The 17,710-nt window shown below is 46.6% G+C and overlaps 2 protein-coding genes across 2 annotated transcripts; one reads left to right on the top strand and one right to left on the bottom strand.

Moving 5' to 3' along the window:
* The first annotated feature begins 13 nt into the window (after window positions 1–13).
* Pfdn2 (prefoldin subunit 2) lies at window positions 14–14,688 on the top strand. Its single transcript, XM_036202057.1, has 4 exons — window positions 14–138; window positions 12,534–12,622; window positions 12,724–12,847; window positions 14,387–14,688. Exons 1-4 carry the CDS (start codon window positions 64–66, stop codon window positions 14,561–14,563), a joined length of 465 nt encoding a protein of 154 aa, XP_036057950.1. The 5' UTR covers window positions 14–63; the 3' UTR covers window positions 14,564–14,688.
* Window positions 14,689–15,009: 321 nt separating this feature from the next.
* On the bottom strand, window positions 15,010–17,299 carry Klhdc9 (kelch domain containing 9). The gene is made up of 4 exons (XM_036202366.1): window positions 16,570–17,299; window positions 16,197–16,356; window positions 15,909–16,107; window positions 15,010–15,292 (listed from the first exon to the last, which is right to left on the bottom strand). The coding sequence occupies exons 1-4, from the start codon at window positions 17,094–17,096 to the stop codon at window positions 15,126–15,128; spliced, it is 1,053 nt and encodes a 350-aa protein (XP_036058259.1). The 5' UTR covers window positions 17,097–17,299; the 3' UTR covers window positions 15,010–15,125.
* Between the last annotated feature and the right edge of the window lie 411 nt (window positions 17,300–17,710).

The raw sequence follows: 17,710 nt of genomic DNA, 5'->3' as shown, positions 1-17,710 counted from the left end.
AACTACCAGACCGGATGTGACGCAGTGGGAGTGCGCAGGCCGGAAAGCTTGCTGGTGGCGAAGATGGCGGACAGCGGCGGTCGTGTGAGCAAGAGCAGCGGGAGCAGCACGGGGAAGGGGGCGGTGTCTGCCGAACAGGTGAGGATCCGCGAGCGCTGAGGGCAACTGGGTCCACGTCGAGTTCGTGCAGGAAATAGGGTTTGTGGCGTTAGCCCCTCCCACGCCCTCCGTGGTCACACACAGGGGCCGGGGACCGGGTGTGGGGTGGCGAGGTCCTTGGAGGTGATCACGAACCCTCCTAGGGAGTGAGAGGTGGGTACGTAGATGAGAGCCACGCCTGCGGGGTGGGAGGGCGAGTCGAGTGGGGAAGCTCTGAGGTGCGGGATCTGGGAGGGTGTCCTGGGCTTTAAGGTGATGGGTCATCGTTTTCCCCGTCTCCGAGATACCATAAAGAGGGTATGGGTTGGCGTGGCATCTAGTAACGAGTCCCAGAGGGTATTAGTCAATTAATTGATTCGTCTGTGACTCTAAAACCCTGTTCACGGTCGCCCACACTCTGCAGAGCCACGTGACTCAGACCCGACCAGTTTAGTCTTCTGTAACTGTTTTAACTAAGGAGTCTTCAGCAGATTGGCTTTGTGGTTTGGTTGGTTGGTTTTTGGTTTTGGGGTGGAGGATGGAGGTCGCGACAGGGTCGATCTATGTAGGCTTGGCTTTTCTGAAATTCACTGTGTAGACCAAGCTGGCCTGGATCTCAGAGATCTGCTTTTCTCTGCCCCCGCCTCTCAAATTCTGGGATTAAAGGCCTGTGTCACTATGCCGGGCCAGGGTTGTTTGGTCTTTGAGACATAGTCTCACTAAGTAGCCCAGGCTGGTCTCGAACTCGCTGACTGTGTTCTCGGAGTGTAGATTGACTTTGACTTTTCAGAAGAGACCAGAAACCCTTTTTTAATCCAAGTTTTCTTTTCCTGCTCTACATAACATCAGGATACATCTGACTAACCAGAAAGCCCTTTGTGGTATGACGACCATGCCCTGTTAATCATGGGACTAGTGTTTAATCGATATTAGAAGAAAAATCACACAATTGAAATGAAAAGAATTGAAGTTAGGGGTTTAGTTTAGTGGGTCAAATGAGAAAGCCTTGAAGTGTAGGTATGGGAGGGTGTTCAGGTCTCTGGGTTGGAGGCTCAGGGGTTAGGGTATGTGTGTATTGAACAGTTATTTTAATCATAGATACATTTGTCAGTTAATCAGTACAGGCAGGTAAAGGTATTGGCATAAAGAATTAAAAACCTGCCCTATCAAAGAACATAACCTGTTGGGGCAAAAAAAAGGGGGGATTTTCATAATTCTACTGTGAGGCAGAAAATAAGTGCACTTCTAACAGCGACATTTTGAGGATGGAAGAAGTAGCCTCTGACATAATGGGAAAAACAACAAAAACCTAATGCTTTCTGAGGGTCTGTCTTGTGTTAGGCTCTGCTGAGCACAGAGAAATGGGTAAATGGACCAGACCTTGTCTTCAGTTTGGTCAAAGACTCATCAGAAAACAAGATAGCTAGCTGAGTGTGGTGGCTCATACCTGTCTTCCTGCTGGATTACGGTTCCAGGCTAGCCTGGGCTACATGGTGAGACACAGTCTCAAAAACAACCAAGACAGACAGACAGAAGGACAAATAAAACAATGAGACTTCAAAAATTATTTTGTGGACCAGGCAGTGGTGGCTCACACCTTTGTTCCCAGCACTCGGGAGCCAGAGTTAGGAGGATCTCTGTGAGTTCCAGGCCAGCCTGGTCTAGAGCTAGTTTAGTTTCAGGACAGCCAAGGCTACACAGAGAAGTCCTGTCTCGAGGAAACCGAATAAGCAAACAGACAAATAAATGCTAGCTAACAGATACATGGATGCTAGTAAGGGGCTCCAGAGATGGCTTTTGCAGAGTCCCAAGTTTAGTTCCCAACACCTTGTTGGTTGGCTCACAATCCCCTAGACCTCAGCTCAAGGGAATCCAAACCCTGTTCTGGCCTCCAAGGCAACTGCACTTGGGTGTACTTGTTCTCACACTGACACACATACATGCACATAATCTAAACAATTTTTTGTTTGTTTTTGTTATTTTGTTTTGTTTCAAGACAGGGTTTCGTTGTGTATCCCTGGCTGTCATTGGAACTAGCTCTGTAGACCAGGCTAGCCTCAAACTCGCAGCAGTCCGCCTGCCTCTGCCTCCTGGGTGCTGGGACTAAAAGCGTACACCACCACTGTCTGGCCTAAACAATTTTTATAAATGATAATTTGCTTTTACTTTCTAGAGGATAAAATTCTTCATCTTAATTGTAAAAGATGAGAAAGGTTGGTCAAGTGAAGAGTTTTCGGTTAGAAGTAATGTTGGAAAGCATTGAGACATGAACTGCCTGCCATTGGAAATGCTAGTGGACTTAAAAGCTATGTATTGCAAGATTTAAAGAGGGCTTTGGGTTTCTGTCTCTGATGGATAATGGTACTGTAGATGAGGGAAAAAGTGGAAAAGGGATGGATGCTGTTACTCAAAGGGGTGATAGAGAAAAGTCCTCAGAGGAGACTGAAGAAATGTGCATTCATGTCTGTGTTGGGGCCAGAGGAGACAGGAATCATAGGTGCCGTGCCTGGTGCACTGTCAACTTGGTTATTTGAGACAGGTTCTTTCATTTGGCCTAGAACTCGCCAAACTAGCCAAGATGACTAGCCAGAAAGCCCTAGGTTCTCCCTTTCCCCAGCACTGGGTTAACAAATGTGCCTCAAAATTCAAGGTCACTAACACTCCATTGCCAGGCGGTTCATTCCTGTTGTTTGTTTGTTTAAGTGTTCTGGAGATCACATTCAGATTCTTGGGCTTTTTACTGTGGGACTCTCTCCCCAGCCCAATTAAAGTGTTTATCACAGATGTTAATTCAATCCAAATGTGTCTTTTATAAGGAAGATAGGAGTAGGTAATACTTCGTATGAGTCACTTGTTTTATTTTCTGTTATTTATTTTTTATTAGTTTTTTTTTTTTGTTTGTTTGTTTGTTTTGCTGTTTGAGATAGGATCTCCCTAGATAGCCTTGGCTATCCTGGAACTTGCTATGTAGACCATGCTGGTCTAGGACTTGTGGCGTTCTTCCTGTTTCCACCTCCCAGGTGCTCCAAAGCACTTGGAGGTGTGTGTGTGTGTGTGTGTGTGTGTGTGTTTGCGCGCATGCTTGTGCATATATTCATATTCATAACGCCATATACACCATATTTGTGCTTGTGCCCTTGAACTATGGAGTTCAGAACATCAGATCCCCTGGAACTGGAGTTATAGACATTTGTGAGTCTCCATGTAGGTGTTGGGAACTGAACCCAGGCCCTTTGCAAGAGCAGCCAGTGCTTTTAACTGATGTGCCATCTCTGTAGCTCTCCAAATTTGGGACTTTTTAATGTAGGCTGTGAGGAAATCACAGAAACATATATTTTACTATTAGTTTTACACCATAAAACTATATTTTATTGTAGTAAGTGTAGAAAGTATAAGGAAAGGTACAAATAGGAAATAATCTTACTATACAAGGCTATTACATTTTGGACTGTGTCTTCTGGTAGTCTCACACTTTACTCTTTTTGGGTTTTTCGAGACAGGGTTTCTCTGTGTAGCTTTGGAACCTGTCCTGGACTAGCTCTGTGGACCAGGCTGGCCTCTTAACTCATAGAGATCCACCTGCCTCTGCCTCCCGAGTGCTGGGATTACAGGCGTGCGCCACCACCGCCCGGCTCACTTTACTCTTTTGTGTGTGCATATGGATGTGTTTAAAAGGAAGATGCCCCAGTACATACTACAGTAGCCTAGGGAAGCCTGGGAAGTTTACAAATGAAAGATTTATTGTATCTCAGAGTTCTGGAAGCTGACGATTTCATGGCCGTAGCAACAGTATAGGCAAGAGCCTCATTCCAGACAGGGAAAGGGCCAGTGAGCACTGCAGAAAAGAAAAGCTCAAGCGGCAGCCTGACTTTACAAAAACCTGCTTTCCCGGAAACCAGCCTGCTCCTGCAGAGGGTGGGTGGGTGTGTGTTGGGGGGTGATTTCTTCTCATGTCAACCTTAGGCCTCCACATACACTCATACACATGGGCACCCATACGCGGGTGTGTGTACACACACAAAGTGGAAAAATCTGGAAAGAGAAGAGTTCTTTCATAGGGCCAGCAAGATGATTCAGGAGGTAAAGGCATTGTGATCTGTTTCATTCCCAGGACCCACATAAAGGTAGAAGGAAAAAAACCAACTGCTGACCTCCACATGTGTTCCGTGATACACACACTTACACATATATTGTATGTATACACATACAATAATAAACTAAAAAAATAAAAGGTCTTGCCACGGGTTGGGGATTTAGCTCAGTGGTAGAGCACTTGCCTAGCAAGCGTAAGGCCCTGGGTTCGATCCTCAGCTCCAAAAAAAAAAAAAAAGTCTTGCCACAAAGTAGGCTGTGATGTATGAGTCTGTAGTCCCTGTATTTGGGGGGAGGGGTAGAGGCAAGAGGATTAGGAGTTGAAGTTTGCTGTGGGATAATGCTCTTGTACATTGTAAAGATTTGTCACTTGAATTGGTTTAATAAAATGCTGATTGGCCAGTAGTCAGGCAGGAAGTATAGACAGGGTGACCGGACTAGAAGAATTCTGGGAAGAGGAAGGGCGGAGTCAGGAGTCGCCAGCCAGACACAGAGGAAGCAAGATGAGAATGCCACACTGAGAAAAGGTACCAAGCCACGTGAAAAAACATAGATAAAATAAAATAAAATAGATAAGAATTATGGGTTAATTTAAGAGTAAGAGCTAGCTAGTAATACGCCTGAGCTACTAGCTGAGCATTTACAAGTAATGTTAAGCCTCTGAGTCAGTTATTTGGGAAGCTGCTGCTAGGTATTTGGGAGTTGCTGGTGGGACAGAAACTTCCATTTACACAAGTGTGTTACATAAGATTCTGTCTCAAAAAGATAAAAATTCTTGTCACTTGATAGTCAAGGTTCAGCGTGTGTTTTGGAGAGGATAAATCCTACTCAAACATAGCTTTATACCCCTTAGTCCTAAAACTCATGCCCTAACAATGCAAAATAGGATCCTTCTGCCCCAATAGTCCCCAGAGTCTTAATTTGTTCCAGTACTAACTCAAGATTCCAGAGTCATTTGTGCAGTGAAAAGCAGTTTATCCCCTTCTGGCATGTAATGCAGAGGTGGGCAGAGGGTAGACATTCCCATTCTAAGAGAAGTAAGCCAGGAGCGGGTAACAAGCTTTAAGTCTGATTCCAAGAGGGCAGGCATTGTCTTACAATTCTGTTAGTTTTTCTCCCCATGTGCCATTTGGAAACTCTGGGGCAGGGATGGGGCCTCTGAGATGTTGAGCAGCTCCACATCTGTGGGATTGCTAGGCTCAGACCATGCTTCGTGCTCTTGGCCTAGAGGTGCATGGTGATGCCTCCAGCTTTTCCAGGCAGACAGTGTACATTGACAATTGCTGTACTATTGGGGAGCTGGTAGCTGCCTGGCCTTCGCTGAGGATTATTCCAGTGAGGATTCTCTGTGACAGTTTCCATTTCTACATCAGGTTTCTGTCAGGACACCCCCACCCCATCCTGACAGTCCAGTGCATTTTTTGAGATTTTGGTAGAGGAAGCCATTTCTCCACAGTTCTTGCATTCTGCCAGCCTGCAGAATTAGCACCATGAGAGGCATGGACACTACCCCAGGTTACTGCTAATGATGCTGTCTCCAGCTTCAGTACAGGCTGCACTCAGATAATTGGAGCATGTGGGATGTGAGGAGCGCAGGCTAGGTAGACTAGGCAATGGGTTTTCTGCTCTCTAGACCCTAACTTTGGTTCCATGATTAGAGGGACAGCCCCAAGTCTCCAGAATGCCTGCTGACCTTTTTGCAATTGTATAATAAATAAATAGCACTTGGCTTCCTCTGTCAGCTCTTTTCTTTTTTCTTTCCCCAAGACAGGATTTCTCTGTGTAGCCCTGGCTGCCCTGGAACTGTAGACCAGGCTGGCCTTGAACTCAGAGATCTGCCTGCCTCTGCCTCCTGAGTGCTGGGATCAAAGGCTTGGACCACCCAGTTCTAATTTTTTTAGAAAATGGCTGATGACCCTCTTGAAAGAAAGAGAGAGAGAGAGAGAGAGAGAGAGAGAGAGAGAGAAGAAAGAGGGTTGGGGATTTAGCTCAGTGGTAGAGCGCTTGCCTAGCAAGTGCAAGGCCCTGGGTCAGTCCTCAGCTCCAAAAAGGAAAAAAATAAAAAATAAAAAAAGAAAGAAAAACTTTTTACGTTTATTTATTTTGTGTTTGTGGAGATACCACAGTGTTCAGAGATAGTTTTGGAGAACTGGTTCTCTCTTTCCACCTTGACAATCAGGGCTCAAACTCAGGTAGCCAGGGTTGACTACAAATACCTTTACCAGCTGAACCATCTTGGTGGCCTGGCCACCTTCTTGAACCTATTTCTACTTTGTACATCCAGGCTGTGAATTTTCTAAGCTTTTAGGCTTTTTTTTTTTTTTTAAAGGCAGGCAGAACTCTGAATTCAAGGCCAGCCTTTCTGAAAAACCCTGTCTGGAAAAAAAAAAATTGTTTTTTTGTGTATAAATGTTTTGCCTACATGCATGTCTGGTGCCCACAGAGGTCAGAAGTGGGTGGTGGACCCCTGAGGCTGAAGTCACAGATGGTATGCACTGTCTGTCATGTGGGTGCTGGGATGGAATCCGGGTTCTCTTGGGTACAGCTTGTGCTCTTGACTGCTGAGCCATCTTTCTTACTTTCTTTGAATTATGAATTCTGTCTTTAAGCTGGGTGGTATGTTTTTTAGTTGGGTCTTGTTTTTTGACCCAGTCATCTGTTCGTTCTCTCTCTCTCTCTCTCTCTCTCTCTTCCTCTTCTTGAGATAGGGTCTCACTGCTCTACCTGTCCTAGAACTCAACTGTGTACACGAGTCCTGCCTTGAGTTCACAAAGATCTACTTGCCTCTGCCTCCCAAGTGCTGTGATTAAAGGCATTGGCCACCATGTCAAGCTTTGCTTGGCCTTATCTATTTGTTTTGCTTTGTTCTAAAACAGGGTCTCTCCATGTAGCCCTGGCTGTCCTTGAACTCACTCTGTAGACCAGGTTGGCCTCAACTCAGATTCACCAGCCTCTGCTTCCAGAGTGCTGGGACTAAAGCTATGCACCACCACTGCCCTACTGTATGGAGTGCTAAGACTTTTTACATTAAGGTTTTCTTTTTTTCTCGAGACAGGGTGTCTCTGTGTAGCTTTGCACCTGTCTTGGAACTCGCTTTGGGGACCAGGCTGGCCTCGAACTCAGAGGTCCGCCTGCCTCTGCCTCCCAAGTGCTGGGATTAAAGGCGTGCGCCACCACCGCCCGGCTACATTAAGGTTTTCTAATTACTGTAATTTTGTTAAATGTGTTTCTGGTTGGTTGGACTATTGGTAGTTTTTTCCACTCTTCATATTTGGGGTTTGTTGACTTACTGTGTTGGACTCAATGAAGTGTGTGTGTTTGTGTCTGTCTCATTTTTATGAAGCCCAGTCTGGCCTTGAACTCACTGTGTAACTAGGGCTAACCCCGAGCTCCAGATCCTTCTGGCTCAATCTCTAAGTGCTGGGATTACAGGCATGTACCACCGATCTGGGTTTAAGGAGTGATAGCATCCTCCTTAGTTCTCCTTTGTTCTTCTATCCCTGTCTTGAAATTTACTCTTTTGTTTTGGTTTGGTTTGGTTTTTTTTGTCTGTTTGTTTTGTTTCTCGAGACAAAGTTCTCTGGCTGTCCTGGAACTTGCTCTATAGACCAGGCCATCTTGGTACTTACAGAGGTCCGCCTGCCTCTGCATCCCAAGCGCTGGGACTAAAGGCGTGGCCACCACCGCCCGGTGACATTTATTCTTTCTTGTACTTTGATGCTTCAGTCTTTCTCCTTGGTGTATAGGAGTCTTTGTTGGCTTGGTGGTCATGAACTGATGTAGTTTGGTGCTTTCCTTGGAGTACCCTATTTCTTAGTGCATTTTAATATGTTTATTGCATGTGCATGCATGTTCATCCATATGACAGCACAGATATGGTGGTCAGGATAACTCACCGGAGTTAGTTCTTTCCTTCTACCATGTGGGTCCTGCTGATTCCAGGCTTGTCAAGTGCCCTCATCTACTGAGCCATCCTGCAGACCCAGAACTGGTTCTTTCTTTCCACTTTTGCGTGGATTCTGAGAATGTAACTCTGGTCATCAGGCTTGGGCAGCAAAAGCATTTACATACTGAGCCATCTTTCTGGCCTGGAAAAAAAAAAAAGTTTAAAAATCTTCTGTAATGGTTAATTGTAAGTCTACGAGAAGGCTTGGGTTCATAAACTATAGAAATATCTAAGAATATCATTTGAGGGCTGGAGAGATGGCTCAGTGGTTAAGATCACTGGCTGTTGTTCCAGAGGTCCTGAGTTCAATTCCCAGCAACCACATGGCAGCTCAGAACCATCTGAATGACATCTGGCACCCTCTTTTGGTGTACAGGCATACGTACATACAGAACACTATACATAATAAATAAATCTTTTTAAAAAGAATATCAAACAGTACTCGGAAGCAGAGCCAGGTGGATTTCTGTGAGTTCAAGGCCAGCCTGGGCTACAGAATAAGTTCCAGGAAAGGCACCAAAACTACACAGAGAAAGCCTATCTTGAAAAAACCAAAAACAGGCCAGGCGCTGTTGTCGAACGCCTTTAATCCCAGCAACTCGGGAGGCAGAGCCAGGCCGATCTCTGCGAGTTCCAGGCCAGCCTGGGCTACAGAGTGAGTTCCAGGAAAGGCGCAAAGCTACACAGAGAAACCCTGTCTCAAAAAACAAAACAAAAACAAACAAACAAATAAATTGAAACTGCAGCTAATAAAGTGAAGGAATAATACGAACAGACTCTTTAGTCACTTCCCACTGTAGAAATGAGACAGGAAGAACTGAGATTAGTGTATAACAAGCCAGAAACAACATCAGTCGTAGAAAAGGTTCTTAGATGTAGAGAAGCCTGTGTATAAGTCCAGCTCTGCCTGCATCGGGGCCGTGACTCTTGATTTATAAACTAAGGTACATATTTTATAGTTGTCCCCTCCTCCCCCAGGCTGTAAATTGAACCCTGACACACAGAGTGCTCTACCACTGAGCTGGACCTTAGTCTGTTTCATTTTTTAGACATAAATGAGATGGAACATCTAGGCTATCATAATGCTTGGAGCACAGTAGATGCTCTTTACTTTCCATACTGTGGAAAGCAGTTGTAGGGTCATGAAAGACTTAGTGGTTAAAAATAGGTTATATTTGCGTATTTAAATTTTTCTGGGTGATAACAGAAAAGAGGGCAGGGTAAATAGTGACAAATAATACAATTATGAATAGAGAAGATTTGGGATTGGAGGTATAGCCCAGTTGGTAGAGTGCTTGTCTTCTGTGCATGGGGCTTTGGGTTGAATGCTTAGCATTTGAATAAACTGGTGAAAGGCTTTTTTCTTTTTTCTTTTCTTTTTTTTTTTTTTTTTTTTTTTTTTTTCTTTTTTTTCCTTGAGATAGGGTTTCTCTGTGTAGCTTTGTGCCTTTTTCCTGGAACTCACTTGGTAGCCCAGGCTGGCTTCGAACTCACAGAGATCCGCCTGGCTTCGCTTCCCGAGTGCTGGGATTAAAGGCGTGTGCCACCACTGCCCGGCGCATTGAATAAACTGGGTATGATCAGTACTCTTGTATTCCTAGCAGGACTTGGGAGGTGGAGGCAAGAGGATCAGAAGTTCAAGTCACCTTGGGCTATATGGGACTAAATAAATTAATAAATAAAAAGAAAAAAATAGAAAAGACTTCGTGTTTAAAAGGGGAAAAAAACTGGGTTGGTGGTGTGGCATGCCTTTAATCCCATCATTTAGGAGGTAGAGGCAGGTGCATCTCTGAGTTCAAGGCCAGCCTGGTCTACAGGGCAAGTTCCAGGCTACACAGAGAAACCCTGTCTTCAAAAACAAGAACAAACAAACAAACAAAAAAAGCCACCACTACCAACAACAACTAAGACCACATAAAGTAAATCTTATTTATTGATTTATTTTAATATACTATGGGGGCTGGAGAGATGGCTCAGTGGTTAAGAGCACTGGCTGCTCTTCCAGAGGTCCTGGGTTCAATTCCCAACAACCACATGGTGGCTCACAACTATCTATAGTGGGATCTGATGCCCATTCTGACCTAAAGTTATACATACAGATAGAGCACTCATATACATCAAATAGATAAATAAATCTTAGAAGGGGAAGAAAAATACAATGGGGAGTGAGGAAAGGAGAAGAATTAGATGTAGCCATAGGGAGAAGACCACTAGGAAATTCATGTTTTAAAAGGAACAGTGGGAATTCTGAGGAGTGCAAACAGAGCTAGACTGTTTATCCTAGAGACCCCAGGGATGGCAGCTGAAAACTGGCTTTAATCCCAGCACTCGGGAGAGGCAGAGGCAGGCAAATCTCTTGAGTTCAAAGCCAGCCTGGACTACAGAGCTAGTTCCAGGACAGCCAGGACTGTTATACAGAGAAACCCTGTCTAGAAAACAAACAAATTGGCGTGCATTTCACCTAAGTTACGTTGCAGTTAGCTGCTGACAATGCGATTACTTTTACTGTACTTATGGCTGAATTTTTCCACAATGGGATAATTGACACATTTCAGTAGATTACCGTCCTATCCTGAAAGACAACAACCAAAACTAGGTCGTATACACACCAGAGTAAGGAAATAGGGTAAAGGGACAGCTCACTGGTAGATGCCTTCTTAGCATAGTGCAAGCCCTAGGCCTGAGCTCTAGTGCTACAGTTAAAGGGTGGAGAGGTATGTGTGTAGGAAACGCTGCTGTTAGTGAGAAAGCTGGCTAGGAGTGTGGCACCACATCTGTCCAGAAGAGTGCGCCATTGGGTGCTGGAGAACGGTTGGAGTCTGGGTTAGTCACAGTATTACTTTTGACTTTCCTTCCCCTCTCCTTTTCCACTTCTTCCTTCCTACCTTTCTTTCTTCATCTTCCCCCACTCTCCCTCCCCCCACCTCCCCTGAAAAGACAGGGCCTTTCAACTCTTGATCCTCCTGCCTCAGCTTCCTCGGTGCACTAGGCCAAGCCCCCCCCCCCTTTTTTTTTTCTTTAAACCAAACCAAACAAACAACTTGTTTGCCTTTTTCTTATTTTTTTTTATTTTCTTAGCTTTTCAGGATAGTTTATCACTGTGGCCCTGGCTAGCCTGGAGCTTACCGTGATCTCTGGGAGTGCTCAGATTACAGGTGTGAACAACCAGACCTGTTTTAATGAGTGTTTTGAAGAATAGCAGGCAGCTTGCAAAACTCAGCACAAAAGGGCTAATTAGAGTAAAGTTCAAGAACTGGGGCCGCTTTAAGGAACCCAGGAATCAGAGCAGAAGGTCTCCTCTTTGTGACCACAGTGTTCATAGCTCCAGCCGCTTCCATTATACCTTTGTCTCCACCCACAACTCAGATACCCGAAAAAAGACTAGCATAGGTTACTGACCTCTGGGGTCCAGGGGACAAGGGTTTTGTGATTGGTGGCCCCTCAGAAGCCCTGCCCAGGTAAAGAGGAGGAAGTTCCACGTTGGATGGGGATAGTTAGCACACCATCCATGTACGAGTTTCTTTTTCATCATTGGAGTGGTGCTGGGAATTGAACTCCAGTGCCTCCTGCATGCTGAGGCACCTCTCACTGAGCTGTCTCCAGCCCTGAGCTGTTATTACAGAGCTCTTGTGGTTTAGTGAGTAAAGCGCTTGCTGCACAAGCCTGGCCACCGGAGCTTGACCCCTGGGACGCACAGCTGAAGGAGAGAATGGAGCTGGCAGAGTTGTCCTTTGGAGTTCAGTCCCCAGGCCCCACACCCAGAAGCTCGCAATTACCTGTAACTGTAGTTCCAGGTGAATCTGACACCCTCTTCTGACCTCCACACATGTACATGTACATGCACAGGCACACACATACACATAAAAGTGACACTTTAAATCTTAGAAAAAGGCAAGGACTGAAAAGATGAGGGCTCAGTGGTTAGGAGTCCATACTGTACCTCTAGAGGACCCAGGGTTGATGCCCAGCACCCATATCCGGCCTGGGACTCCAGCTCCTGGGAATCCAACACTCTCTTCTCGTCTCTGTGTGTGCACAAACACACACATATCCATCTAATTAAAAATGAAAACATCTTGGGTGAGGAGGTGTGGAAACTGGCGAGATAGGTCAGTGGTTAGAAGAATTTACTCCTCTTGCATAGGCCCAGGTTCAGATCTGTTAGTAAATCCCTCCCACATGAAGGCACTGGGGAAGGAATCCCATAGACTAGGAAATTGCAAATTTGTATTCTGCTTTTTTCCCAAGGTGGGAATCCACTTCTGCGTCTTTGTAAAATTGGCCATCCTCTGGGCTGCCTTTACTTGCTGGCATTTTCACGGTCTCATCTCTCATCTTCTCTCTCTCATGCTCTTAGGTCATTGCTGGCTTTAATCGCCTTCGGCAGGAACAGAGAGGCTTGGCATCCAAAGCAGCTGAGCTGGAGATGGAATTGAATGAGCACAGGTGAGGAAGTCAGAGAAATAGTGGAGCAACTGCCTGGGCCTTTTTGAGGGAGGGTTGCACTAGAGCGGAACTGAATGTTGAGGTCTCGTTCTCCTACCCAGCCTAGTGATTGATACACTGAAGGAAGTGGATGAAACCCGCAAGTGCTACCGAATGGTTGGAGGGGTGCTGGTAGAGCGGACCGTCAAAGAAGTGCTGCCTGCCTTGGAGGGTAACAAAGAGCAGGTGAGCCAGAATTCTTGAGGGGGGCTGCTCTTCCAGAGGTCCTGAGTTCAATTCCCAGCACCCACATGGTGGCTCACAACCACCTGTAATGAGATCTGGTGCCCTCTTCTGTATACATAATAAATAATTCTTTAAAAAAAAATAATTCTTTTAAAAAAAGCACTCGGGAGGCAGAGCCAGGCGGATCTCTGTGAGTTCGAGGCCAGCCTGGGCTACCAAGTGAGTTCCAGGAAAGGCACAAAGCTATACAGAGAAACCCTGTCTCAAAACAAACAAACAAACAAACAAACAAAAATTCTTTAAAAAAAAAAAAAAAAAAGAATTCCTGAGGAGGAATTTGGGCAACTAAGAGGTTATGGGGATGCCCAGGGTTTTAGGGAATGTGAGGAAGAAAGTCCTGTTGAAGATAGTATATAGCCTGTTGTTAGTCTGTGCCCTTTCTATGATTATGAAGTCCAGCTCCTTATGGGAGAGTTGCTGGCTAGTGCCCTTTCCATAGGCTCTTTGACGTGGTTGGTTTGGGAGGAGGATGGGGAGAGCAGTGTTTCTCAGTTAGTCCATGGATACCTGGATCAAAGTCACCTGAAGAACTAGTTTAACAGTGCTGGGCATCAAATCCAGAGCCTTATGCATAATAGGCTAAGCACTCTGCCACTGAGCTCTGCCTCCAGCCAAGAGTCAGTTTAACATACCACTTCTTACGCTCTCTCGGATCCACTGAACCAGACCCCTAAAGATACCATAAGTGACATTTTAAAAGGAGAAAGAGGTACCATTCATTGGTGATTAACTTGCTATGATGAGGCAGGGAAATCTTGGGTTTGAAGCCAGCCTGGGCTAACTATAAGTCACTAAGTAAAGAAATGAATGTAACCTAAAAGAAGAAACCATAGTATGATAAATGGTATTTTAAAAACAAGCAGCCCACCCTCCCTGGGGACTGTTGACAGTTGAAGGTTGCTAAGAGAGGGTGTCTCGTAGCCCTGGTGAGTTGCTCATCCTCCAGTAGATATAGCTCCAGACTCATGCCCACAAGGGTGGTCCTGGTTAAACTTGGTGGGTAACAAAACAAAACAGAGATATGTGATTATGAGATGGGGGACTGTGGAGGAGGTGGATAAAGGAGTGGGGTTAGGGTTAGCCTGGACGGAGGCAAAGGCAGATGGATCCCTGTGAGTTTGAGGTCAGCATGGTCTGCAAAGTGAGTTCCAGGACAGCCAGGGCTACACAGAGAAACCCTGTCTCAAAAACAAAACAAAACAAAAAAACAAAGGGGGTGGGGTGGGGAAAAGGGGGGCAAAGTATCTAAGTATGATCAGACTATATTCTTTATGTTTATGAAATGGTCAAAAATAAATAACAGAAGTAAGTAGCTCAGGTGATCCCCTTGTAGTGGACACTGTGTTTGAGAGTCTGGGCTTTGTTCCTTCCTGGCCAAAGGTAAGGTTGAGTATTGTCTTGTCCGCTTCCTCTAGTCCATTCCAGGGTGGGAAAGAGACGTGCGCTCCTCTAACCTTAACCTCTCCCTTAACCTTCCAGATACAGAAGATCATCGAGACTCTGTCACAGCAGCTCCAGGCAAAGGGGAAAGAACTCAATGAATTTCGGGAAAAGCACAACATTCGTCTTATGGGGGAAGATGAGAAGCCAGCAGCCAAGGAAAACTCAGAAGGGTCTGGGGCTAAGTCCAGCTCAGCAGGAGTGCTGGTCTCTTAGGAACTAAGGCCTCTGCACTTTTTTCCCCTGACTCCTAATTTCTTTTTATTGTTGTTATTATTATTATTATTTTCTCTGCTATTGTAATATTTTTTGTTAATTAAATGTTTTGGTCAGAATGCTTAGCTGTAGCCTGAAACTTTCTCTCCTTTAGGGTTACATTAAGGGCAAAAGACAGCATACAGCTGGGCATGGTGGCACACATGCCTTTAATTTCAGTGCTTGGAATACAACAGGAGGCAGATCTCTGAGTTCCAGGCCATCCAAGGCTATACACAGTGAGACCCTATTTCAGACAAAACAAAACAAAAAAATAGATGATTTGCAGTTGTCTCTGCCAGGTTAATAGCTCCCAGTATGAGGAAGGCTTATCCTTTGGCCTTTCCCTTGCAAATAAAGGTGTTTACTTATTTAGTGCCCTCCAAAAAGAATTCAGAGACAAAGTGTTGATTCTCAGATTGGAATTTAATAAGCAGATAAAGTGTGCAATAGCTGTGATGAGAATGCTGTGTGGGTTTGCCACAACACAGAGAGAGGCCTGACCCATGTGCCTTTCTGTTCTCTAGACAAAGAGTTCCAGAATGCAAACCTGTGGGCTAGCTGTGCTGCCGTCCTCACCAAAACCCCCAACCAAATAAAGCTGGTCGTTCCACAGGCAAGTGCGATGGCCCACACGCTTCAGTCTCCGGTCTGCACAGGGGAAGTGGAACCACAGAGGCGGAGACTTGCCTGTTGGGTTGAGAGCAGAGGGTGGTTATTGAGGAGGGATACTTCTTCCTCACCTTCAACACATCAGATGCTCGCCTGGTATTTTTCTCATTTGATTTGTTGGCCTTTTCAAATATTCTATGTATATTTTCTATTTTATTTTGTTTTGTTTCTTGAGACAGGGTCTCACTATGTTACTCTGGCTGGTCTCAAACTCCCAGAGTATCACCATGCCTGGCTTTGTTTTCCGAGACAGGGTTTCTCTGTGTAGCCCTGGCTGACAAGGAACTCGCTCTGTAGACCAGGCTGGCCTTGAACTCACAGATCCATCTGCCTCTGCCTCACGAGTGCTGGGACTAAAGGCATGTGTTACCAAAGCCCAGCTCTGACTCTGTTTTTAAAAAGAGAATGTGTATTTAAATATATATTAGACAGGGTCTTATGTGTAGCCCTGGCTGCCCTGGAACTCACTATGTTGACCAGGCTGGCCTTGAACTCAGAGATCCTCCTGCCTCTGCGCCTGCCTCTTTAACTCTTGTCAACTAATTTGTCCTCTCCTGTACCCACCACTCCATCTTTTGGTAGATTTTAGGTTCTCATGTCTTTCCCTCCCGCCCAACATTAGTTTGGCTCTCACGGGTGTCATAGATGTAGAGGTCATTGCAGATCGTGTCTCTAGCTCTGGACAGAGTTTCACCACCAAAGAGTACAGCGAAAGGTCCCACCACTGAACAGGAATGATGGCGCAGGCTCTGGGGTCCCTGCTGCAAGCCCTGCCCACTGCTCACAAGCCTTTCAAGCTGTCCCGTCAAATGAGGGGCAACGGGTGGTTCCTCCTTGGGGGAGAAAAAAGGGACTGTCTGAAGAAGGGTTTGCTCATCTCAGTGTTAGCCCTCTTCTGCTCTAAAATGTAAGTAGCTGATACCTTAATTTTCCCACGGCTCCATTTCCCAATTACTTCTGGGTCGACCGAGTTGCAGCCCCCGAAGAGCAATAGCTGATGACCCGGGTGGGGCCCGGCAGTCGGCAGCAGGGCAGCACAGTGACCTGATCGTGAGACCGTGTGGCAGCCTTCTTCCTTGTAGCTGTTGGTACACAGAAATTCGGGTTTTCTGAAAAGATTCGAATGATGTACCGCTTTGCCAGAGTGCCCTTGTGAAAGAGAAAGCCAGGTTTGGAGCAGATAGAGTTACAAGATAGGGTGAGGACAGGAATCAGCTACCCGGAAGTTTGTTTGGGTTTTGTGTTTCTAGAGTGCGGAGAAAACAAACAAACGTTTGGGGCAAAGGTTGCTGTACCAATAACTGCGGGTGCTGTGGTCCAGCTTTAACGTGTAGATGCTTCCATAGCGACGCTGAGTGCGGGTGCCACCCTCCCTGCCAGACACTCGCAGCTCGCCGTCTGAGAGGCGAGTGCAGGTGTGGCTGCTGAGGCCAGCAGGAGGGCAGTTGCCAGGTTTCGCAGTCCATACCTCCCACACTCCACTCTCCGTGTCCAGAGCTGCCACCGAGGCTAAGCGACGGGACCCGTCCCAGCCACCCACCACGCAGAGCCAACGTCCGCCCACCAGGACCGCTTCGTGGTGACTGCGAGCGGGACTGCCCGGGGCTGGCAGCCGTACAGCTTGGCCCCCGGCTGGGTCAAAGATCACAGTATCGCTGCTGGGCACTTTTGCACCTCCTTCTAGGAGACCCCCTACCAGATAGAACCGTCCCTGCAGCTCGGTGCATGAATGGAAGGCACGAGCCAGGAGCGCGTCCCGCGCCACTGGCCTCCAGGTCCAGGCCAAGCCCGGTGCTCGACCGGGGGACTCCGCCCCAGCCATGGGCCCAGCCGATGGGAGAGCAGTCGGGTCGCTTCCGATCACACCCCTGCTCGCCGGGCCCAGCACTTCCTTCAGGCATAGGCTAGCTTCCCCTCCAAGACGAGCCCAGGTCCTTACTCAAGACACCCCCGTCTCTCCACCGCTGTCGCCCAGCAACCACTGCGGAGACTGCAGTGCGACCGCTGCAAACCGAAGGTCGCAAAGCGTCTGTTACCTTGGAGACAGCAGACCTGGTTAGCTACCGCGGTCTTGCAGTGACGTCGCCACAGCAACGAGATGTGGCGAAACCAGTGAATAGCCTAAAAGACTTGGGCTCAAAAAGGCTGGGGGCTGACAGTTTCTTAGAAGAACCCAGTAGCGGCCAATTAGCTTGTGATTATGACATTTGAGGCGCAGGTGGGGGGGCGGGGGACCAATGGACCGTGGGGGTTTTGGGTTTGGTTTGGTTTGGGTTTTTGTTTTTTCCTGCTGCAGGATTTCCAGCTTGGGATTTTCTCTAGGGATGAGGTAGGAAAGAAACAAGCCACAGGTCAGAGGTTGAGGGAATGAACGTGGACTTGAGTGTCTGAGATTTGGGTAGGTGTCCCTCAGCGTTCCCGTTTATGTAACCGTTA

This window comes from Onychomys torridus, chromosome 11 (assembly GCF_903995425.1).
Source record: "Onychomys torridus chromosome 11, mOncTor1.1, whole genome shotgun sequence".
Classification (NCBI taxonomy): Eukaryota; Metazoa; Chordata; class Mammalia; order Rodentia; family Cricetidae; genus Onychomys; species Onychomys torridus.
This window is presented reverse-complemented; position numbering and strand designations above follow the sequence as displayed.